This window comes from Lampris incognitus, chromosome 9 (genome assembly GCF_029633865.1).
Source record: "Lampris incognitus isolate fLamInc1 chromosome 9, fLamInc1.hap2, whole genome shotgun sequence".
Classification (NCBI taxonomy): Eukaryota; Metazoa; Chordata; class Actinopteri; order Lampriformes; family Lampridae; genus Lampris; species Lampris incognitus.
Window position 1 is genome coordinate 59,079,490 of NC_079219.1, and position 24,512 is coordinate 59,104,001.

At 48.9% G+C, this 24,512-nt stretch overlaps 2 protein-coding genes across 2 annotated transcripts in view; both read right to left on the reverse strand.

Annotated features, from left to right (window-relative positions):
• Positions 1 to 613: 613 nt before the first annotated feature.
• On the reverse strand, positions 614 to 19,658 carry si:dkey-17m8.1 (C-Jun-amino-terminal kinase-interacting protein 4). Its single transcript, XM_056286810.1, has 27 exons — positions 19,357 to 19,658; positions 18,944 to 19,138; positions 18,690 to 18,810; positions 17,664 to 17,734; positions 17,437 to 17,492; positions 16,902 to 16,974; positions 16,650 to 16,822; positions 15,777 to 16,042; positions 14,920 to 14,977; positions 14,552 to 14,704; positions 11,478 to 11,520; positions 11,203 to 11,330; positions 10,354 to 10,407; positions 9,292 to 9,417; positions 9,047 to 9,174; positions 4,617 to 4,735; positions 4,470 to 4,517; positions 4,189 to 4,330; positions 3,491 to 3,533; positions 3,292 to 3,372; positions 2,736 to 2,803; positions 2,501 to 2,649; positions 2,209 to 2,380; positions 1,930 to 2,043; positions 1,737 to 1,835; positions 1,522 to 1,611; positions 614 to 1,400 (listed from the first exon to the last, which is right to left on the reverse strand). Exons 1-27 carry the CDS (start codon positions 19,453 to 19,455, stop codon positions 1,282 to 1,284), a joined length of 2,988 nt encoding a protein of 995 aa, XP_056142785.1. The 5' UTR covers positions 19,456 to 19,658; the 3' UTR covers positions 614 to 1,281.
• Positions 19,659 to 24,284: 4,626 nt separating this feature from the next.
• Positions 24,285 to 24,512, reverse strand: part of LOC130118666 (transmembrane protein 100-like) — a 529-nt gene continuing 301 nt past the window's right edge. Inside the window, exon 1 of the mRNA XM_056287107.1 lies at positions 24,285 to 24,512. This exon is cut by the window's right edge and continues 301 nt beyond it. Coding sequence (XP_056143082.1) covers positions 24,323 to 24,512 — 190 coding nt within the window. The 3' untranslated portion in view covers positions 24,285 to 24,322.

Below are 24,512 nucleotides of genomic sequence, written 5' to 3' on the forward strand. Positions count from 1 at the left end.
TGTGTTTAATCTCAACACAACAGTAAGAGAGCCGGTCAACAGCCGACTGAGATGAGCGATACCTGATCCAGTTCACAGCGGATGCCTTGTGATATGCTTACAAGGCAGCTTCAACACCAAACCCAGCGTTACGACGAACACGCCTGATCGAAACCCAGCGCTACGATGAACACGCCTGGTCGAAACCCAGCGTTACGATGAACACGCCTGGTCGAAACCCAGCGTTACGACGAACACGCCTGATCGAAACCCAGCGTTACGACGAACACGCCTGGTCGAAACAACACAACGGAACAACACCTGCTGTCAACGTGACGGAATGAGAGTATGTTTTGCTTCTGCACATGAGCACATAAGCTTGTGGGCTTAAAGTGTAAAAGAAACAAAAGCCCGGCCGTCCGGGTAGTGTAACGGTCTATTCCGTTGCCTACCAACACGGGGATCGCCAGTTCGAATCCCCGTGTTGCCTCCAGCTTGGTCGGGCGTCCCTACAGACACAATTGGCCGTGTCTGCGGGGGGGGGGGGGGTGTGGATATGTGTTGCTGCACTAGCACCTCCTCTGGTGGGTCTGGGTGCCTGTTTGGGGGGGGGGGGGGGGGGGAATAGCGTGATCCTCCCACGTGCTACGTCCCCCTGGTGAAACTCCTCACTGTCAGGTGAAAAGAAGCGGCTGGTGACTCCACATGTATGGGAGGAGGCATGTGGTAGTCTGCAGCCCTCCCCGGATCAGCAGAGGGGGCGGAGCAGCAACCGGGGCAGCTTGGAAGACTGGGGTAACTGGCCAAGTACAACTGGGGAGAAAAAAAAAGGGGGGGGGGTCCAAAAGAAAGGAGGAACAAAAGGAAAAAAGAAAGAAAAGCCTGGCAGAAAAGAATCACGTTGTGCTGCTGGACGCGCCGCGGTGCTTGTGATGGACGTGGAGGCCAAATGGGAAAGAAAATCCCCGGTAAGATTTGCTACCTGCACTTCAGAATAACCGTAACTACGCCGTAAAGGCACACAGTCAGGCGGGTTCTGTCACTTGGGCGTTTCAATCAAAGGACGGATGCAAATTTCAACAGAATGAGATAAAGACGGATGCGACGGAGTTGTCCGTTCCTACATGACTTAGAGTATTCGTTCATGGTGACCACGCCCATCAGCAGTTTGAAGTTCAGATTCATGGTGACCACGCCCATCAGCAGCTCGATTAAGTTAAAATGAGAGTGCATGCAGGTGTACAGTTTCTGTCTCGTTTCCATCTTTATCTGGCTCCAGAGGAAGCAGGAGACTTGTTGATGTCAGAGGGCGGGGCTGGGCAGGGACGGGGTGGGACTCTGCCAGATGATCATGTGACTTCGCTCGGACCGCTGAGGCGCTGCTTGAGGTAAATCAGCCGATCCACCACTCGCATCATCTCCTGGAAGAGTCGGGGGATCAGTTGGGAGTTTTGATAAATTTGCGACAGCTGCCACTAATGTAAAACATCACAGAAGTTACGGGAGTCTGGCGGTTCCCACACAGAGTCAGGACCCACTCACCTATTCGGAAGTTGATGTAGCCCTCTCCTCCACTGAGAATGAGCTGCGAGGTAGAAACAGTGCTGCTGTCGGAGGAGGTGTTCAAACAGCCTGCGGGACAGCAGCCATTATGTTGACAGTAAAACAGAGTCAAAATGTCCCCTACCGAAGAGACCTTCTTTCCTAGCCAGTAAGCCTTCAGAACCGGCTTCACGTTATTCTAGTCAGGTGCTTACCAGGAGCGACGATGATGAACCTGACAGCTTGTCGGTGCCCATGGTAACACAGCTGTGCTGAGGCCAGAGAGCAATACGGGATGGAAACTGACTCGGATGCTGGAGGATGAGGAGGACGAGTGGTCATTAGTACGGCAATGTCTCACACGGTCCATCTCCAAGAACATAAAATCAAAGTATGCATCAGACTCACTTATGGACAGCGGTAAAGAGAATATGGCACCGCTTCCTGTGCCCATCCACAGACGACCAGAGATGACTGTGAGAGAAGTGATCTGGAGAGGTGAGAGCGAAAGGAAGGCTGGGCCTGAAAAGCAGGAAACCGAGAAAAATATGTTAAAGCTGATTGGTGTGGGTAAATTCACATGGAAATATGCTTGTTGAGGGTGGTGAAAATTGGGGGGGGGGAGGGCTATGAAAACTTTCAACATCTGAATTACCCCAGAATAGAAAATGCAACCCCTGTACCAACCCAGTGTCTTGGTGACCAGCGGTGTCAAATCAACCTCCTGCAGCGGCCGACCGGTGGACCAATCAAAGAGCCTGAGGACTGGGTCAAGGCGACAGGACGTCCAAACACCACTTCCGGCCGCACACAAGAAGCGAACCTGCTGCTCGCTACGTTCAGACACTGAGAATGAATGCTGGAAGAGAAGACGCAAAATGATGATGGTGAACGTATCGTTACCGTCACAGGTCTGCACAGGTAAATGCAAACTAAAGACCTTTTTGAGAATTTCTAGTTTTGACATTGTGTCTCTCACCTCAACCTTCTGGCTGTCGATGTCAACCACATGCACCCGGTTCCAGTATCCCACCCATAAGCGGCCACTTTTGACGAGGCAGCAGCGAATAGGCTGTAGCGGGGTCGAGCCGAGTGGCATTATCTTGTGCGCCTGTAGATCCCAGCCACCTGCCAATAACACAGTTCTGCTTTCAGTCACCGAGGATCAACCACAGTCACCCAGCTACTGGGGAAGAGGAGTAAAAGCTAATTACCTGTGATGTGAAAAAAAAACGCCAACGTCCCGTCAGCCAAGCCAGCGATGACGTGACCCTTGGAATACCTGTTAGATCACGATCGCAAAGTCAAGAGAACGTTTCTTTTTAACCTTGCACTCTTGCTGAACGAAGATGGGGAAAAAAAGCTTTGCATGCATTAACACTGCCAATACTTTACACCCCCCCCCTTTTTTTCCTCCCTGATTGTACTTGGCCAATAACCCTGCTCTTCCAAGCCGTCTCGGTCTCTGCTCCACCCCCTCCGCCGATCTGGGGAGGGCTGCAGACTACCACATGCCTCCTCCCAGTCCCCCCCCCCCCAAACAGGCACCCCAACCGACCAGGAGAGGCGCTAGTGCAGTGACCAGGGCACATCCCCACATTCGGCTTCCCACCCGCAGACACGGCCAATTGTGTCCGTAGGGACGCTCGACCAAGCTGGGGGTAACACGGGGATTCAAACCGCCGATCCCCGTGTTGGTAGGCAACGGAATAGACCGCCACGCTACCCGGATGCCCGCCAACACTATGGACACACAACTGTCAAACTCACGTGAGCGAGTGAACGCCCTCTGAGAGAGAAACAGACTGCAGACAGCGCCTCCTGCTTGTGGAGGCAGAGTGTACCAGCACACTGTAAGGGAGAGAAAAAGAGAAACGGATAGAAAGAGAGAGTGTGAGACACACTGTTGACACCAAACCTCCTAATCAATAAATATTTTCTCGAGTGAACCGCTTGCTCAACACACTACCTTCCTTCCTGAGTTCCGATCCACACTGTTCCCGAGCTGTCACCTGACAAGAGAGAGTCAAACACAACATCCTCCAAGTGAGCACTACTGACTTGCTGTAATTTATGCATAATTAGTTTTGTTAAAACATTAATTACCGTTTTTTGGGGGGGGGGGGATTTTCCCCCTTTTCTCCCCCAATTGTACTTGGCCAACTACCCCACTCTTTCGAGCCGTCCTGGTCTCTGCTCCACCCGCCTCTGCTGATCCGGGGAGGGCTGCAGACTACCACATGCCTCCTTCCATACATGTGGAGTCACCAGCCGCTTCTTTTCACCTGGCAGTGAGCAGTTTCACCAGGGGGAGGTAGCGCGTGGGAGGATCACGCTATTCCCCCCAGTTCCCCCTCCCCCCTCGAACAGGCGCCCCGACCAAACAGAGGAGGCGCTAGTGTAGCGACCAGCACACATACCCACATCCGGCTTCCCCCCCGCAGACACGGCCAATTCGGTCTGTAGGGACGCCTGACCAAGCCGGCGGTAACACGGGGATTCGAACCGGCGATCCCCATATTGCCAGGCAACAATAGACCGCAACTCTACCCGGACACCTAAAAACGTTGTTAGTTGCTATATGGGCCGAAAATGTTACAGAGCACATGATATTATTTGTCCGTAGGTCAGTGGGTAGCCATGGTGATGAGTGTTTGCAAAACTGACCCATAGGAGGCACAGCACAAATGCAGAGAACAGGAGAGGTGGGCGGGAGGCTGAACTGATCCAGTACTGTATTGGACCGTGCCGGGTCGATCACTGTGATGTCACTGCAGGAGGCAGGGCCGGAAACTACCCACACAGAGCACTGGCAGGGAGGGGGAAAGGATGAGAAGTTTGGAAGGATGACAAGCACACCTGGTTGTTATGGTTGGACGGCACCGTGCATAGACGATTAGAGGAATATGAAGGGTGCTACTTCACTAGGGTAATAATGGCAGCCTTACCGTGGCCTCTCCTGAGACTTCAGGCGGCACTGCAACAGCACAGTTAAGCTTAAGAGAAAACAAAACACGTTAGCAATCACATGTGACCGCACCATGGGGCTGATGTAAAGGCTAGTAAAACCTACCGAGTGGGGTTTGCAGTCCTACCTTAAAAGTGGAGTCTCTCTGATCCAGCAATCTGAGCTGCATTAGAACAGGCACATCTTTGGGCTCGGGGATAGGTTCCAGCGATTCCTGCAATAACAATATACAACCACCAACAGATTGTCATTAGAAACGCACAACTATGTATACATTTCACGGGGTAGCAGGGCGGGTTCAAGCCCTGTCAGAGGCACGAGTCACTACCAGATTCATTCATTCATGGCAGCAAGCTAAGTAGGACACTCCAGACCTCCCTCTCCCCAGCAACACCCTCCAGCTCCTCCTGGAGGATCCCAAGGCCTTCCCAGGCCAGATTGGACATGTAGTCCCTCCAGCGAGTTCTGGGTCTACCCCGGGGTCTCCTCCCAGTTGGACGTGCCCGGTAAACCTCCAAAGGAAGGCGCCCAGGAGGCATCCTGATCAGATGCTCGAACCACCTCCACTGGCTCCTTTCGATGCGAAGGAGCAGCGGCTCTACTCCGAGCTCCTCACCCTATCTCTAAGGCTGAGCCCAGACACCCTACAGAGGAAACTCATTTCAGCCGCTTGTATCCGCGATCTCACCCTTTCGGTCACTACCCAAGGCTCATGACCATAGGTGAGGGTTGGAACCAAGACTGACTGGTAAATTGAGAGCTTTGCCTTCCGGCTCAGCTCCCTCTTCACCACAACGGTCTGGTACAACGTCCGCATTACTGCTGATGCTGCACCCATCCACCTGTCAATCTCCTGCTGCATCCTACCCTCTCTCCTGAACAAGACCCCGAGATACTTGAACTCCCTCACTGGAGGCAACAACTCGTCCCCAAACCAGAGGGAGCAATCCACCATTTTCCGGTGGAGAACCATGACCTCAGACTTGGAGGTGCTGACTACCAGATTCAAGGGTGCTAATCTGTACCTGACTATGTAGTGCTGACAAACCTGTGCAGGTTTCTCTTTTTGCACCTTTTTCAACCTTCACCAGATAAATGAGGAGTAAGTACAGTGTTTTCTCTTGTCTGTTGAATACCGAAAGCCTCTTTATTTGACGTTGCATTCTTACAATGAATGTGTTCTCTGCATTTAACCCATGCTATCGTATAGCAGCAGTGGGCAGCTGCAGCGCCCGGGGACCAACTCCGGTTCTTCTTCCCATTGCCTTGCTCAGGGGCACAGACAGGAGTATTAACCCTAACATGCATGTCTTTTTGATGGTGGGAGGAAACCGGAGCACCCGGAGGAAACCCACGCAGACACGGGGAGAACATGCAAACTCCACACAGCAAGGACCTGGGACGGCCTGGGGTTCGAACCCAGGACCTGCTTGCTGTGAGGCAGCAGTGCTGACCACTGGGCTGTTGGTCTGCGGGTGAGAAGCAGCTGTCACACTCCATCTTATAAACAGCAGGTCACAAACAGAGCCGTTAATTTGGAAAAATATGCCGTGGTTGTCAGAATCTAAATATTTTGACAGCCATGGAATATTTTTACCAGCACGTCTGATACAGCGCCAGGGTACATCCCAAACATCTTTATCCTAAAATGTAAAGTTAATAAATAGGACAGACGTTTTCTTTACTACTACTACTTAAAATGGAATCTCCTACTCCTACAAACGAGCCTATTACTGACCTAATTTACATCTATTTCCCATGTGATCTGCATCCGGATAAGGAAGAAAACAAAATGCATCTTCGTGCACGCAGGGGAGTAGAAATGTCATCTCTGCAGTCAGTAGTTATGAGTACTGCATCTTATTTTGAGGGTGTACATTTTACTCAGGCTCAACACAAACTTGGCAGAAACCAGTCTGATGCCTCCAGGTCAAACAGCCCCACATACAAACCTTTGACACATACACATACAAACCTTTGACCAGGGCAGTGACCCGAGCAGACTGGTTGAAACAGATCAAACACAAACCAGCTCAATAACCACAATGTGGGAGGAAGAAAAAAAACACATGGATAATAAATGAATAAATTATATATATATATATATATATATTAGCAGCTGATGAGTGCGAGACGCACGAAACAGGCCTGTACTGCAATGTATTAAAATCTTTTTTCCTGTATCCGTGTTGAGATATATATATATATATATATATATATATATATATAGATAGATAGATAGATAGATAGATAGATTAATAAATATGTACTCATTTGTCAGCAAATCAGCTCCACCATGTTTAAGAACGGATGTGAAGGGACTCCAGATTCCCTGAAAAATCCTGTACCTAGCGCATCCGGGTGGCGTAGCGGTCTATTCCGTTGCCTACCAACATGGGGATCGGTGGTTCGAATCCCCGTGTTACCTCCGGCTTGGTCAGGCATCCCTACAGACACAACTGGCTGTGTCTGCAGGTGGGAAGTCGGATGTTGGTATGTGTCCTGGTCGCTGCACTAGCGCCGCCTCTGGTTGGTCGGGTCGCCTGTTCAGGGGGGGGGGGGACTGGGGGGAATAGCGTGATCCTCCCACGCGCTACATCCCCCTGGTGAAACTCCTCACTGTCAGGTGAAAAGAAGCGGCTGGTGACTCCACATGTATGGGAGGAGACATGTGGTAGTCTGCAGCCCTCCCCGGCTCAGCAGAGAGGGTGGAGCAGAGACCGGGATGGCTCAGAAGAGTGGGGTGATTGGCCAGGTACAATTTGGAGAAAAAAGGGAGGAGAAATCCAAAAACAAAACAAAACAAAACAAAAAAGCAGTGTTGCCCCAAATGGGAGTATAACAAGACAAGGAGTTGGGGATATTTAAATATATCTATCACTTCATACCATACATTTATCATATTCAAAACTGTTAAGATTACAGAGGATTATTCTCAGGTCTTTGAGTTCTGAGGCACATAGATACAGGCTCTGTGCCACTAAAAGTTGAAATTGATTTGATTGATTGATTGATTGATTGATTGATTGATTGATTGGTGGATGTCATGACATTATTGGCTGAAATTGGTTGGTTCAAGCCTGCGTAAGCATGCATCATATTTTGTACTACAGGAAGAAATATGACTGGATTTTGATATAAAAATACAAAGAAATTTATTTTTTCTATTTTTTTGTTGTTGCCTGTATTGTTAAATAGGTGACAATGTAACCGAGGATGTGATAGAAAAGGTTAAAAAGGCGTTTTTCATTTCATCTCAACTTAAAGACATTAGGAAGAAGAAAGCCACTTTATTTGACATTGTATTCTCACGATGAATGAGTTCTCTGCACGTAACCGTGCGGTTGTACAGGAGCAGGGGGCAGCTGCAGTGCCCGGGGACCAACGCCACTTCTTCTTCCCATGCCTTTTTTTTTTCCTTTGGATTTTTTGCCGTTTTTCTCCCCAATTGTACTTGGCCAATCACCCCGCTCTCTGAGCCATCCCAGTTGCTGCTCCACCCCCTCTGCCGATCCTGGGAGGGCTGCAGACTACCACATGTCTCCTCCCATACATGTGGAGTCACCAGCTGCTTCTTTTCACCTGACAGTGAGGAGTTTCACCAGGGGGACGTAGCACGTGGGAGGATCACGCTATCCCCGCCCAGTTCCCCCCGCCCCGAACAGGCACCCTGACTGACCAGAGGAGGTGCTAGTGCAGCGACCAGGACACATACCCACATCCAGCTTGCAACCTGCAGAAATGGCCAATTGTTTCTGTAGGGACGCCCCGACCAAGCCGGAGGTAACATGGGGATTCGAACCGCAGATCCCTGTGGAGGTAGGCAACAGAATAGACTGCTACACCACCTGGACGCCCACATGTATGTCTTTTTGAAGGTGGGAGGAAACCAGAGCACCCAGAGGAAACCCACGCAGACACAGGGAGAACGTGCAAACTCCACACAGAAGGGACCTGGGATGACCTGGGGTTCGAACCCAGGACCTTCCTGCTGTGAGACAACAGTGTTAACTCCTGGGCCACCATGCCCCCCAAGTAACCCCGGTTCTCTGAAACAGGAGTGAGGTATCTCACCAGACTACCCTCCTTGCCTGGAGTGAGGAAGAGGTGTGCTTACTTAGATTTAAGGGAGAACGTTCCGCTGGGCTTTTCTAGCAGGAGGACGTCCCTCCTCTGGGGGGCAGATGTCTCGTCTGTATGCCAGTCAGGACTGGCATAGTGTACAATAGCTTCTGGGGGACAGCGCAGGGGAGCGTGTCACATAGTGACACACCTCCCTCATGTTTCAGAGAACCGGGGTTCTTTTCTTAACCTAAAGTTCTGATGACGGCAGACACTGCAAACCCCACACCCACTAGTTTTTGTTGCACAGCATTTGTAAAAAATGAAACCCAGTCACAACACAGCGTGCACACAACAAGAACACATGCACAGTGAATACCGGGTGTGAAACATAAGGTTGGGACTGGAGGCAACATATCCAGTTGGGTGATAACAGTGGGTGTAAATGGGGTGATTGTGTATTTGTGTTTGTAGGTATTTGTGTTTCTACCTGTGTGTGAGACATCGGCATGCTCCAGCCATTTATTTGCCGTTTGCCCAGAGTTTCCCAAACGTGGGAGCGAATTTCCCTGTAGAGCTCCCTCCTCCTGACACGTGGGGAGACGGCAGCGGGGGACACAGACCTACAGACAAGCCCCTAGTATCAATCTACATATTCACAATAACGCAACTTGTTTACAAATATGATGCAAGACACAATACCATTTGCAAGACGGACATGGCCCAAGGGCCTAGCTTACTCAGTCTGTGTCTGAGTGACAGCCCGTAGTCGTGGCGAGCCGACAGGAGAGTGACTGAGCGCCGGGGACGCTGGAGTAGGATGCAGGACTACGGGCTCCTTATTTAGGCCAAACAAGCGGTTGAATCTGAAGTAAAAAGCACAGTGAGTTCTACTGAGAGTTCTACATCTGAATGCAACATATTACCTTAAAATGTCGGTTAAGGGGCGCCCGGGTGGCGTATCGGTCTATTCCATTGCCTACCAACACGGGATCGCCAGTTCGAATCCCATTGCCTCCGACTTGGTCGGGCGTCCCCACAGACACAATTGGCAGTGTCTGCAGGTGGGAAGCTGGATGTGGGTGTGTGTCCTGGTGGCTGCACTACCGCCTCCTCAGGTAGGTCGGGGCGCCTGGTCGGGGGGGAGGGGGAACTGGGCAGAATAGCACGATTCTCCCACGCGCTACGTCCCCCTGGTGAAACTCCTCACTGTCAGGTGAAAAGAAGCGGCTGGCGACTCCACATGTATGGGAGGAGACATGTGGTAGTCTGCGGCCCTCCCCGGATCGGCAGAGGGGGTGGAGCAGCGACCGGGACGACTCGGAACAGTGGGGTAACTGGACGGGTACAACTGGGGAGAAAAATCCTCCCCCCCAAAAAGTCTTTTAAGGCTTTGTTCATGGTACTACCTCCCAACAAATCACAGATCACTTATGAGCGGGGGGTGTTTTTGCATGAATCAAGACAGAATGGGTGGAAGGGTCGTCAAACTAAAACAAGCTCAGGCGCAGGCCATGTTCTAGCTCCCCTGTATCTTAACTGACAGATGTGCCAGACACCATCAGCGGTGTCTTCCTTTCTGCAACATGTTTCTATAAATGAAATATCATTTCTGTCATCAGAGGATGATTATCTGGAGGAGTAACAGAAATTTAATATGTTAATGAGCATGTGAATAACACAGGACCTCCAAGTTCTTTGGAGACCAGTTTATTTACCATAATATACCTCGCTCCCTCGCTTTATGGCTAACATATGGTCATGTGCCTGGACTACATGCCGTAATCTAGTTAAACACTAACCGTCTCCATATGCTTGTCCTCTTCTCCTCCGGCATCCTCTCCTCTTTTGTGACCCTGTCAAATAAGATAAAGAAAAAAGTCAACGACACTGAAAAACATCTGATGTTGTTTTGTTCATGTTGATGTGTTGAGTCTTTTGCATTTGTTGTCTCATTTAAGCCTGATTTTATTATTTATTTTGTCATTTTCTGCCTTTATCTGACAGTGATAGTCAAGAGAAAGACAGTAAAGGCAGGGGACAGAGAGGGGATGACATGCAGCAAAGGGCCCAGGCCGCATCCGAACCCAGGCCGCTGCAGTAAGGACTCAGCCTTATGTGGTATGCGCTTTACCAGGTGAGCCACCAGGGCGCCCCCTAGGCCCGTATTTTTTCTTTTTTCTTTTGCATTTTCCCCCCTTTTTCTCCCCAATCATACTTGGCCAATTACCCCACTCTTCCAAGCCGTCCCGGTCTCTGCTCCACCCCCTCTGCTGATCCGGGGAGGGCTGCAGACTACCACATGCCTCCTCCCATACATGTGGAGTCGCCAGCCACTTCTTTTCACCTGACAGTGAGGAGTTTCCCCAGGGGGACGTAGCATGTGGGAGGATCACGCTATTCCCCCCAGTTCCCCCCCCCCCCTGAACAGGCACCCCGACCGACCAGAGGTGGTGCTAGTGCAGCGACCAGGACACATACCCAAATCCGGATTCCCACCTGCAGACACGGCCAATTGTGTCTGCAGGGACGCCCGACCAAGCTGGAGGTAACATGGGTAACACCGGCAATCCCCGTGTTGGTAGGCAATGGAATAGACCGCCAACGCCACCCGCATTCCCCCTCTGTTAGAGGAAACTTAAAACAGTCACCTGAGGGTCTGACTACGCCTGACCGCCTCTTGCAGCTCAAACAGACGCTCCTTATACTGGTTCTTCTCCATCACCACACGGGCCATTTCAGAGCGAGAGAAGCGGCGCATGGATGTGGGCAGAGAGTCCTGAAAGAAAAGACGTGGATTAGGAAACGATATGATCTCACATCACTAACAATAACTGACACCCTATAGCTGCAGAATTCTCATACAGTAGCTCTAGTATGCTGTGCTTCACAATTGTAATTAGCAACAACAAAAAAGTCCTCTTACATCAGGGTCTTCAGACTTGCATGCTTCTAGTTCTTTCCGAAGCCTGTGAAACAAAGTACAAGTTGTATTATGCAATAACAAGCACATTTTTTTGTCTAAAATGAAAATTATAGTGCACAATATTAAAAGGAGCTGTGTGTAAGATTTTCCCTCCTTCCCTAAAGCACAAGCTAGTAAATATCTGTCAGGGTCTGTGAGTGACAGTGATTAAAACAAGACTACGACTAAAAATCCACTCATTGGGCGGCAGGTGGGGAGACACCCTGGACAGGCCGCCAGGTCATCACAGGGCCCATCCACACACACACACCCACGGACAATTGTACGGCTGATTCACCTGACCTACATGTCTTCGGACTGTGGCAGGAAACTGGAGCACCCGGAGGAAACCCGCACAGACACGGGGAGAACATGCAAACTCCACACAGAGGACGACCCGGGACGACCCCCAAAGTTGGACTACCCCGGGACTCGAACCCAGGACCTTCTTGCTGTGAGGCGACCGTGTTAACCACTGCGCCACCGTGCCGCACGACTAAAAATAAGGCTGATAATTTAGTTCTAAAGTTTTCAACAGGTACTTTCAGCATGGAGGGTGAATTCTGTAAGAAACCCTGACACCACTATTTTTATGATGCTTTGAGCCACAACGTGGAATTACAACTATGCATTGTGGTGTCCTCTGCAACGCCAGCTATGCAACATGACACATACATATTTATTTCATGGACTTTAGGGGATAATCTGTGTCACCGAGCAAATGAAATCTAGGGGGTTCAAAGTCGCTGTTGCACTTGAGACCTGTCTCACTGAGCACCCTTGGGTAATCTGTGGTAGACCTGGGCCATCTGGCCACATCGATAGCCACTTTATCAGGTACACCAATCTAGGTGGGGGTTGAATCCCTGTTTACCTTCACAACAGCCTGACTTCTTCGAAGCATGAGTTCAACTAAATGCAAGAGACGTTTCGTAGGGATTTTGGCCGGTGCCGACTCGATAGCATCAAACCCTGCCTGCAGATTTGTTGTCCTGTTCTATTGGATTAGGATCTGAGGACTGTGCAGGCCTTTGGAGTCCACTTAAGTCACTGTCAAGTTCGGGAAACCAGCTTTGCAGTGATGCTTGCCTATGACATGGCACATTATCCTGCTGGAAGCAGCCACCGGAAAAAGGGAAGATTGTGGCCATAAAGGGAGGCACACGGTCGGTAACGATGCTCAGGTACGCTGTGGTATTCACCTTGTTTTAAACAACCTAATGTGTGCCAAGAAAACATGCCGCGCAACGTCACAACACTTCCATCACCTAGACATTGATACAGGGCAGGATGGAGTCAGGCTGTTGGCGCCAAACTCTGATCCTACCATCTGCATATCGCAGCAAAAATAGACTTTCGGGGCGTCCGGGTAGCATAGCGGTCTATTCTGTTGCCTACCAACATGGGGATTGCTGGTTTTGAATCCCCGTGTTACCTCCGGCTTGGTCGGGCGTCCCTGCAGACACAATTGGCCGTGTCTGTGGGTGGGAAGCCACATGTGGGTATGTGTCCTGGTCACTGTACTAGCGCCTCCTCTGGTCGGTCAGGGCGCCTGTTCAGGGGGGAGGGGGAACTGGGGGGAATAGCGTGATCCTCCCACCCGCTACGTCCCCCCGGTGAAACTCCTCACTGTCAGGTGAAAATAAGCAGCTGGAGACTCCACGGGTATGGGAGGAGGCATGTGGTAGTCTGCAGCCCTCCCCGGATCAGCAGAGGGGGTGGAGCAGAGACCGGGGTGGCTCAGAAGAGTGGGGTAATTGGCCAAGTACAATTGGGGAGAAAAAAAAGGGGGGAAACCAAAAAAAGAAAAGAAAAAGATTTTTGTCAGATCAGGTGACGTTGCTCCATCTTCAGTTGTCCAGTTCTGGTGATCCCTTGACCCCAGTAGCCTCGTCTTCCTCAAACACATCTTCATCTCAAACCCATCTAGTAAGAACTTGTAACAGGTTAGCACCGATTGACTGGAGAGACCTTTCCTAGGAAAAGAGTTGTTGATAATATGCTCTCACTGCTAATGGTAGAAACGGGATCAAAGTTGTGTCACACAGAGTTTCAGTTATGACAGTTTCCCACTCAGAGACACTTGATAACTTCAAGCCCAGATTTCTATATTAAATACAGGAGCCGGACTGGCTGAGGGATTTTGCTATTGTTTGACGCCTCATCACCCAAAGACCTAGCAGACACTTGCAGTCCTCGGTGATGAGTTGGGTATCTAAAGAAGTAAAGAAGTCCGGCGGCGCGAATTCATGTTCGCAGCGGCCTCACCCAGTCCCGTCGATGCAGTGTCTTTGTCCACGTCTAAGTTTTTGTCTTCGTTTGTTGGCTGGGAGAGCTGGCGCTGGATTGGCTGCGAGAGCTTGGGCTGCTGTGCTGTGGGCCCAGGGACTGCGGCCTTGCCCGGTAACACCGAGGGCGGTCTGACAGGACGCAGAAGCGGGGCAGGCTAAGCTAACTGCTAGCCCATGCAGACCAGCAGTTCCGATAACACCGCGGGCGGTCTGGCGATGGCCTCGCCTGGGGTTGACCGTGGTGTTTTTGATGTCGTTGTGAGGAGTGGGGGGAGGTGTGTCGAGGGTGTTTGACTGGGAGAGCTGCTGCTGGATCGGCTGGGAGGGCCTGGTCTACTCTGCTGTGGGCCCGGGGACCACGGCCCCTGCCTGGAGCTGCACCCAAGAAGGAAACGCCGAGGGCGGTCTGACAGAGTAGGCTAACTGCTAGCCCATGCAGACCGGCGGTTCCAACAGTCATCCTGGCTGGCTTTCGTTCCCTTGGACAGTGATTTTTTTTTTGTGTTGTTGTTTAGTTTGGATGTATGTGTTCGTTTGAATATGTGTGTTCTTGTAGTTCTTGGATGTGTTTTTGTCTCGGTGTTGCACTGCTGTGGGCTGGGGGAAACGACAAATAAAGTGCTCCTGATTCCTGACCTGCTACCTTTTTAATTAGAATTTCCTTGTCATTCACATTGCTGAATGACAGAGGTCAGCATAGCCTTCTTTTAAGACGGAGTAAAACTCTCAGCCCAGCGTCTGTACCTCTTGGCTTCTTCCTCCATCTCTTTCGTCCTGCACTCCAGTCGGGTGAGAGTTTGCTGCAGAGAGGTCACTTCTAGCTGAAGAGCTGAACGGTCATTGGTCAACTCTTCAACCCTACAAATCAGTGCCTTTCGAGCCGCATCTATTAATTCACTAGGAGGGATAAAGAGAAAGAGAAACCATGTCAGGTTGCGACCAGAGGGACGTGTCAGAGTGAATAAATTGAACAAGTGAGTATGTATGGTTTCCCTCCTCTGAGCTGCTGCCTGCTGAGGTGTTAAACCAGCATGCAGAAGATCCCTCATATGCTCAGATAGTCATATTTAGCATGTTAAAACAAGGTCGGAAAGACTAAATGTGTGACTCACTGGGTGTGTTTCAGTTCCTCATACTGAGAAAGAATCTCATCAAACTGGTCGGTGCTGCCTGTACAGAGATATTAAAAAGCCGTGGATGCAAAACTTTACAACAAACGCACATGCACAAGGTCTAAGAGCAATGTCAACACAACCAACATGAAACTGCTCCACACCCAAAACTTTGAATAACTTGTCTCTTATTCAAAGTTATGGAATCGTGTTTGTACACAGGTCTATAATTCAGTAATACCAGTAGTTCAACTTTTGGACTCGTGGCCCCAAAACGCACACTGAAACCTTCGATGTGCTCTCTGTCCTGGCCATTTTACTTTATTTCTGCTGAAGAAACAATGCTTATGGCTGCAGATTATCTATATAATTTGTCTGACAGGACGCGTAATCAGGGCAGGCTAGGCTAACTGCTAGCCCATACAGACTGGCGGTCCCGACAGTTATCCTGGCTGGCGTTCCTTCCCTAGTGCAGTTTTTTTTTTTTTGGTTTGGATATATGTGTTAGTTTGAATATGTGTGTTCTTGTAGTTTCTGAGTGTGTTTTTGTCTGTTTGTTGCACCGCTGTGGGCTGGGGGAAAACGACATTTCGTTTCACTTCATGTACGCAAGTACGTGACGTGAAACAACGAATGAAGTGTTCCTGATTCCTGATAATTTCATAAGAAAAATGCACCATTGCAAAAAATTAACCCTCAATATATCCACAAAGTACTGCATTTTTTCCATTTGATATATGCAACCCCGCACCTCCACAAAACCCTCTTGTAGATCCCTTGGGGCCCCGTCAGAGAAACAGGCTGCGGAGCTGCAGGGAAAGCGAGGTAAGAAATGTGTTTGCACTCTATTCATGTACCTCTGACACTGGCCCCTTGGTCCACGCTCTCCACATAATCCCGGCTCAGCTCCGATAGTTCTGAGAACAAGGAGTCAGTGTTGCGCAGCTCCCACTCCATACCATCATCTTCCTCTTCCTCCTCTTCATCTTTCTGCTGCATCTCTCCTCCTCGCTCCTCTTCTTCCTTCACTCCTTCCTTCTCCACCATCTCGCTCATTTCCTCCTTCAAACTGGTGTTGGGCTCATCTTTTGACGGTTTTTTGGGGCTGGTTCTAACTGGTGTGCTGGTGATGGTGGCAATGCATAAAATATATATGTCAATTAAGTTTTCATGAAAATGAAAGTATTAAAAGTGAATGGACAAAAAAAAAGCTGCCTTCCATCCATCCATTATCCAAGCCGCTTATCGCAATTAGGGTCGCGGAATGCTGGATCCTATCCCAGCAGTCACTGGGCAGCTGGCGGGGAGACCCTGGACAGGCCGCCAGGCGGTCACAGGGCCAACACACCCACACCTCGGGACAATTTAGTACGGCCAATTCACCTGACCTACATGTCTTTGGACTGTGCGAGGAAACCGGAGCACCCGGAGGAAACCCACGCAGACACAGGGAGACCATGCAAACTCCACACAGAGGACGACCCGGGACGACCCCCAAGGTTGGACGACCCCGGGGTTCGAAACCAGGACCTTCTTGCTGCGAGGCGACCGTGTTAACCACTGTGCCACCGTGCTGCTCCTTTATGCTCCTTTATTAATCCCCTTGGGTTGCAAAAAAGGCAGCCTTAAATTTTCAAAAGTAATTTTAAAATCAAAGGCAGCTTGGACAAAATTTATCAAGTGTCAGACTAAAAAAAAGGGAATAGTTTGCCATGTTTACAGATTGCTACCTGTTATCCAGAAGGCCATGAAATTGTGCCAGCTCAGGGGTGGAGTTTATGATGTCGGTAATAAAGGACGGATCTTCGGCACACTTTACTAAAATGTCTATTCTCCCTTCCTCCTTGGCTACTGGATCATCCAAAATGGAGGGATCAGAGAGGGAATCTGGTCTTGGAACAATCTGATGAGAGTCCGGACAAAAAAAATAAAATTAACCAAATATTAATCCAGCATGATGTGAATATTATAAACCAGCTTACCTTGTCATTATCACTGGGTTCCGCCAAGACTTGGATGGGTGGAAATTCTGAACTCTTGGGACGCGTCTGGTTCCTAAACACCACAGGAAGTGCAACATGATAAAGAGGGACCAACCAAATCCTTGTGCTGAATAAACAGAATTTATGTCTAACCTTCCATTTCTTCTGCTCATAATATTCTTAACATTATGGCATAATAGTCTGGTGCTCCTGGGACATAAAAATACTTTTGTAAAACATTTACCAAATCGTAAACTGCAGAAAAACAAAATCTCCATAGCCAAAAAGTAGAGTTGTCTATTTGAGATATAGAGGTCTTTTCAAGGGGCTAGCTCACTAGCAGGCATGCTTGAGAAGCTAATCCTCTTCATACATCTGGAAGATACCTCTGGAACCAGCTTTTAAGTGTTCTGCATGCAGACTAATGTTCTGCATGCAGACAAGTGTTCTGCATGTATGCAGACGATCTGTTTCGGTGTTGTGCATGAAAAAAAAAAAATCATCATTTGAAAAAGGACAGGAGGTGATATATAACCTTAATGGCGACTCTCTTTCAGGATCTTTTTTCTTTTCCAACAGTTCCCGTGTCAACTAAAAAGAGAAGATGGGAGTAATTTATAAGAAGTAGACCGTGAAGGAGAACAAATACATATTTCATAAAACAGGGTGAAGTTTGAAAGCAAGGGCAGTAAACTGATACAACAATATACAAAATTTTGAACAAATTTTCTAAAACTTTTAGAATGAACGGTGCCTTCAGACCTTGTTGTGGGTGTGCCTGAGTGCGCTCAGTTCTCTGCCCAGACTTGTCCTCTGCTCCTCCAAGGCCACCACTGCAGTTAAGACATCAAATGAAGAAATATTAGTTCACACCTTCTTTAGAGAGAAGAGCGTCAACAACCTTAGCTGGTGATAAATGTGATGTTAATTAGCACGCTATGTTACGCTAAAGGAGACTTTCCGCTTCTGGTGTTGGAAGATGTCGGCGCGAAGTCACATCTTTGTCCACGTCTAAGTTTTGTCTTCGTTTGATGGCTGGGAGAGCTGGTGCTGGATTGGCTGGGAGAGTGGGGCCAGCTAAGCTAACTGCTAGCCCATGCAGACCGGCAGTTCCGATAACACCGAGGGCGGTCTGGCGGCGGCCTCACCTGGCGTTGACTGTGGTGTTTTTGGTGTCGTCGTGAGGAGTGCGGGGAGGTGTGTCGAGGGTGTCTGGGATTGGCTGGGAGAGCCTGGTCTGCTTCGTCCGGTGGGCCCGGGGACCACAGCCCCTACCTGGAGCTGCGCCCGAGGAGGAAACGCTGAGGGCGGTCTGACAGGATGCGGAAGCGGGGCGGGCTAAGCTAACTGCTAGCCCATGCAGACCAGCGGTTCCAACAGTCATCCTGGCTGGTGTTCGTTCCCTTGGACAGTGATTTCTTTTGTTTGGATATATGTGTTAGTTTGGATATGTGTGTTAGTTTGGATATGTGTTCTTGTAGTTTTTGGATGTGTTTTTGTCTTTGTGTAGTACTGCTGTGGGCTGGGGGAAACGCATTTTGTTTCGTTTCATTTCATGCACTTGCGTACATGAAATGAAACAACAAAGTGTTACTTCCTGATGTTGACTCTTTAGATCCAACACCTTTAGCAGACTAGCCAAGACGGTTCCTCACAACAGCAAAGCACAACATGCAGGAGAAAGATGATCCAAACATGAACAGAAGGAGATAAAATGGTGAAAGAAAAGACAAGTGCAACAGGAAGTATATAATATATAATCTGTGCCATTCCAGTTCAAATACTCACACTGATCCGCTTGCTCTCTAGCCTTCTTCTCCAGCTCTTTTTCACGTCGCTCTCTCTCTTTCTCTCTTGCCTTCATGGTCCTCCTTTCCTGTTCAATTTGGTCATCAAGTTCTAGATACCTCTGAAGAAAATTATTTGAGTGTTAAATTCAACTTAACCACCTATCGTCAAGCGTGCAGATTGGGGGGGGGGGGGAACTAAGCTTGACTCACACTACTTCACATCCCATAAACATGCTGAACATTTTTTCCCACCTCTTGATTTTCTCTCCTCAGCACTTTCTCTGCTTGGTATCTCTCCAGCAGCTCCTGATTCTCTCCTCTCTCCTTCTCCGCCTCCTCCTCCCTCTCCCTGAGCTGGGCTCTACAGCTGGCCAGTCCCTCCAGCACCCACACAAGTATGGGGACCAGGGATTCTACCACACCTGCACCATGGGTCTCAACCACCGTCTGGAAGAGGGCAAAGCGGAGGGTTGGTTATGACCCACGTAGTACGAGTCAAAGGCAACAGCAGCACAGATCCACATGTCCTAAGAATCGCTATAGGAAAGAATGAAATGGCATTGCAGCAGCACCTGACTAAATCGTTATGCCTGAGATGAATTTGAATAGAAGATAGAGAGGGGAAAATAAATGAGGGTTGGTTTTTTTCCATTTAGTTTAGTTACCTGCAACTCCGAATACAGCTTTCCAGCCTCCTCACTCACAATGTCGGGGTCCAACTCCAGTTCACCTGCCCCACACAGGATGCTTTCCCCACAGTCCATGCCCAGGTTATATCTGCCTGCTGTAATAGCCGTAAAACCTCTTTCCCGACTCGGCCCCAAGCTAAATGACCTTATGATATTAGCTGTCTGCCAGCAAAAAAGTTTTAACTCCTCATCTATAAATAACTAGCCAATCAATTCAACCAGTTTACCTGGCTTCATAGCAACTATGGCCAAATTCCATATCGCCCATTCTTCCTTAACAATGTGTCCCATTTGTGCTTTACGGGTAGTCTGCCCTATGACGACACTTATCAAACCATTTCTTTACTGCAGGGTTTGGCAGATGGTAGGGGCATTTTGGTGTCCATTCTGCAAAAGGAATTAAGAAAGAAACTATTGATATTGTGAGTTAACAATGGCTTTCCATATGTGGGAATGATCTGTTTCATGCAGTTTAATAAGCTTAAAGCTTACATTAGACTTTTCTTCGGCATATTTTAGATAATAGTTGCAATTCTATTGACTGGAGGCTCAAAATAAGCTTAAGAGCTGGTGAAACATGGTCACATGGGATTACAGCATTGTAAAACAATTCTGCCTGATGCAAAAATTATATTGAATTTTAATCAAAACAACACAATCCATCTATTTGGTAAGGGAAATACTGAGTTTCTGATGGTTTTAATGCAACATTTGTGCAAAAGGTAATCTGTTTGCGAGATCAGATTATGCAGTGCTCAACAAATGGACGCATACACAGCAAGTAATAACTTTATGCTTGCTTGCACTACTTGTTCACATTTCTACTTCTCTGATGGCATGTCCCCGCTGGCCAAACAGTAAAAATTATGTGAGCCATACTCACTTCAAGTGAACTGAATTCAAGAGTTTGAGCAGTTGACTTTTACATTTTAGGAACTGGCCTTGTGAAAGTGTATCACCTCAAACTGCATTATCTGGTTGTTACAATACATGTCTTGGTTGTTGATTTACAAACCTTACTACTGTGCTGCCAAGACCCATTAGCCTTTAACCTGCATACCAAGGAGACATGCAATCACTCAGGTGAATACCACTGAAGCACTCATTATCATGCAGTCCCTTACAAAAAGTAGTTTATTCAAGTGTACTATTGGTATACACATTTTAAACTAAAAATCAGCGAGTATACTTTCGGTTTACTTTTTAAGTACTTATCAGAGATATGCCAAATAAAATTATACTCAAGTATACTTGGTGTCTCCCTGCCTGCCACCCAATAACTGCCGGGATAGGCTCCAGCATCCCCGCGACCCTGACAGCAGGATAAGCGGCTTGTATAATGGATGGATACTTACAAGTATACTACTAGTACCAGTAGCGAACTGTGGGGTCTGGCAGTGGGCCTTCAACAGCGCAATGACATTGTAATCAGCCAGATTTTGGGGGTGTTTTTTAATATATCACCAACGTGAAAGAGTCAGTCAATCACAAGTAATGACTCCTCAGCAACCACACATCATTCTTTTATATGAGTGAGCCCGCATCTGGATAGGTCTGGACTTCCAGAAGTCCTAGGGCGATATTTTTATGTCCCACCCCACTACAACAGCAAAATATGATTGGCTGATTCACCTGTCACTTTCTAAATAAACAGACAAGAACAGACTTCTAGCAGTCCTAACCAATGAGGGAGCCAGCCAGCTAACCCTTTCTCCGCCAAGAGACAACAACAACGACAAGATCTGATTGGATAACTCGATTTTCACGGTTTCAGGACAGTAACCTTTCATTACTGAAGCAAACTTGATAAGAAACTAGGGCTAAAGTTAGAATTAGAAGAGAGGAATTATCATTAAACGAAAGACTTTAAATATAGCATTTAAAAATGCTGACATGTTGGGCCTTCTCTGAAGTCCTAGAAGTCCCTAAGGGTTCCCCTCCGACAGTCCACATACTTGAACTTGAACTTTACTTGAACTTTAGTTTACTTCATGAACTTTAGTTTACTTCATAAACTAAAGTTCAAGTATACTTTTTTTTTAAGGGAGGACCCCATTGGCCTCTAACCTGCATACCAAGGAGACGTGCAGTCATTCTGGTTGAGACCACTGAGGCACTTGGTTGTCATGCAATGAGGGGAGACAACAACCGGGACCAACGCAGCAAAACGCTGCATACAGTCCACAACAAAGAGCACGTCGGAACCCCAGACCCAAACGGACCGAATGACAGCAGCAGACCACACACTGCACTAAAAGCCCCTGCAGAAACAAATGGTGAAAGATTCACAACGAAACCGCCTCAGCCGCAGCTGAGCTGAGGAGCTCGCCGGCATGACTGACAGCAGACACTCTCGCGCTCCACAAAGTTCACCGAGCCCAGCGAGGAAGGGCCGCTGGCCGCGTCCAGGTCCTATGCTACAAACCAACCTCCTCCTGCAGCCCCGCTCGGTCCGTCGGTCGGTCCGTCGCTCCTTCACGCCGACGCGAGCCAGCGAATTCCTGCCGTCCGCTTTGGGACAGCGATCAATTACAACGCGGACGAGGAAAACCAAAAAAAAGAAGACGGTCCGCCGGCCAATCAGAGCTGTGCGTTTGTCGACTTCGCCAATAGCGCGAGGTAAAGGCGGGGCATGGCGTGAGTAGAGGCGGGCATGGCTAGGTAGAGGCGGGGCATAGCGGTATAGGGGCGGGGCATAGCTGGGTATTTTTTTCCCCAAGGAGAAAAAAAAAGGTTTCCTGAAACTTGACTAAAGACACGTGATTAGTGAGGCCGAGGCCTGTCCAGGTGACCCGAGCCTCTGTCCCCGCGCCTAGCGGCCTACGCGTTACACCGGGGGGGGGGACAGGGGTCAAACCCGACCCGGACCCACCGCATGACGCCGCAAGACTGAGCCCTCCTCCGCGCCATGTAGGTGTCTGATTTCATATGATTTGCGGAGCTCTACGTGTAAAAGGCGTGTGGATCCGGACTCCAAACTGCTTTTGAATTGTCGTAATGAAACGATGACTTTAAAAAGAACAAGGGGGGGCGGTGGCGGCGGTGTGAACGTGGTCTTGAAATCACAGGGGGCACAATCAGAAGAGTACGCAGGGGCAGGAGCCCCGACCCTCTTCCAGCAGGAGTACGAGGGCGGAACAAGGACAGTTCGCCACACCTCCAGCAGATGGCAGCACAGACACAAAACCTCTCCTGTCGCTGACCGGCTGTATTCGCGCGGTAGACCCGGACCCGGACCCGGACGGGTCCACATGTTATCCGGTGGACGCGTATGGGCGAACAGCCAGCTGCCTGGTGCAGAGTCCGAGCACTAGATGTGGGAAGTATTCACGAGAACCCGCACCGGCCGTATGTTGTTGTTGTTTTTGTTGTTTTTTGGGGGGGGGGTTGTTTTGTTTTTGTTTTTTGTTTTTTTGCTTTCCACGCTGTCGTTGATATCGCAGATGCGTCCAACTATATTGTGGTATTGATATCAACGCAAAAACAGTCATTATGGATGAGTCGGTAGCCTCGTCCGTCATCTCGTCATTTCCGGCATGTCCTGCCCCCCCCCCCCCGCGCGCGCAGAACGCGCCTGACACGGACTTTCCCCATGTTGGGTTAATTAGCATGAATTGGCATTAGACATTTGTGAAAGAGCAACTCCTGACACTGTCCGAAGTTCATAAACAGTCTCTCCCTCTCCCCCCCTCTCTCTCCCTCTCTCTTGCTCTCCCTCTCTCCCTCTTCCCTCTCTCTCTTTCTCTCTCTCTCTCTCTCACTCTCTCTCTCTCTCTCTCTCTCTCTCTCTCTCTCCTCTCTCTCTCTCCTCTCTCTCTCTCTCCCTCTCCTCTCCTCTCCCTCTCTCTCTCTCCCTCTCCCTCTCCCTCTCTCTCTCTCTCTCTCTCTCTCTCTTGCTCTCTCTCTCTCTCTCTTGCTCTCTCTCTCCCTCTCTCTCTCTCTCCTTTCTCTCTCTCTCTCAATTCAGTTCAGTGATGCTTTATTGGCATGACTGCATTAATTACAATGTTGCCAAAGCAGGTGACAGCGAAACAGGTCAACAGAATAAAATAAAAAACAGAATAAAAGGAAAACGGAATAAGTAGAACTGGCAGAAACACAGAACAGCACTTGAACAGCAACTGACAGTATTGGAACAGTAATTGACAGTGTTTTGGTCACTTACTGACTCTTAGGCTATGGCATTCTGACATATTGTGCCGCAAGGTGTGACCTTTGACCCCTCCCCTAAAATATGTGGCCCATTGTTCTTTCTCATCCAGCAGTAGAACATTTGTAATCTGGTTTTCAAATGTCTCCTGGTATTTTTCTCTTATGTTCTGGAATTTCTCACAATTTAGCAGGAAGGGCATCTCAGTCTCCACCTCACCTGTGGTACAGTGACCACACATTCTTTGCTGTTTTGGTAGCCAAGTGTGTTGTGTGTCTGCCCTTTTCCCTGCTAGTCTGTGGTCAGTGTGAGCCTGTACTGGGTAAGGGTGATGTCTGTGCTGACTGTCTCTGACAGTGGACAGATAGTCAGCCTCTCTCTCTCTCTCTCTCTCTCTCTCTCTCTCTCTCTCTCTCTCTCTCTCTCTCTCTCTCTCTCCTCGCTCTCTCTCTCTCTTCTCTCTCTCTCTCTCTCTCTCTCTCTCTCTCTCTCTCTCTCTCTCTCTCTCTCTCTCTCTCTCTCTCACACACACACACACACACACACAGACATACACATGTATACACACAAACATACATGCATACATACCCATAACCATGGTCGCTCAGAGGAAATGTGTTTTGTTTTCCTTTTCGTGTTATATTTTCCTAATTGATGGATAACAGAGGGACCAAAGGAGAACAGATCAATTCTATAGCAAGAGAAGCACAAAGGGCCCTGACTCACCAAATCTTAAATTCTATCAAACCTTTATTCAGTCATTAAAATGGTCTTACACGGTGATCGTTTTTATTACTTTTCCACTCTCCTCCACAAGAACCCACTTGCCCTCCTGCTTCTCCTCTCGTTTCTCCGCCTCCTGTTCCTCGTCAGGAGGTGGAACCCTGCCACACTACCCGCGATCCCAAAGCTGACTGATAAAACCACTAAGCCCAGCACCAGTAGATGTGAGGAGCTTCCCGCGGAGCGCTTCATTTGGTCG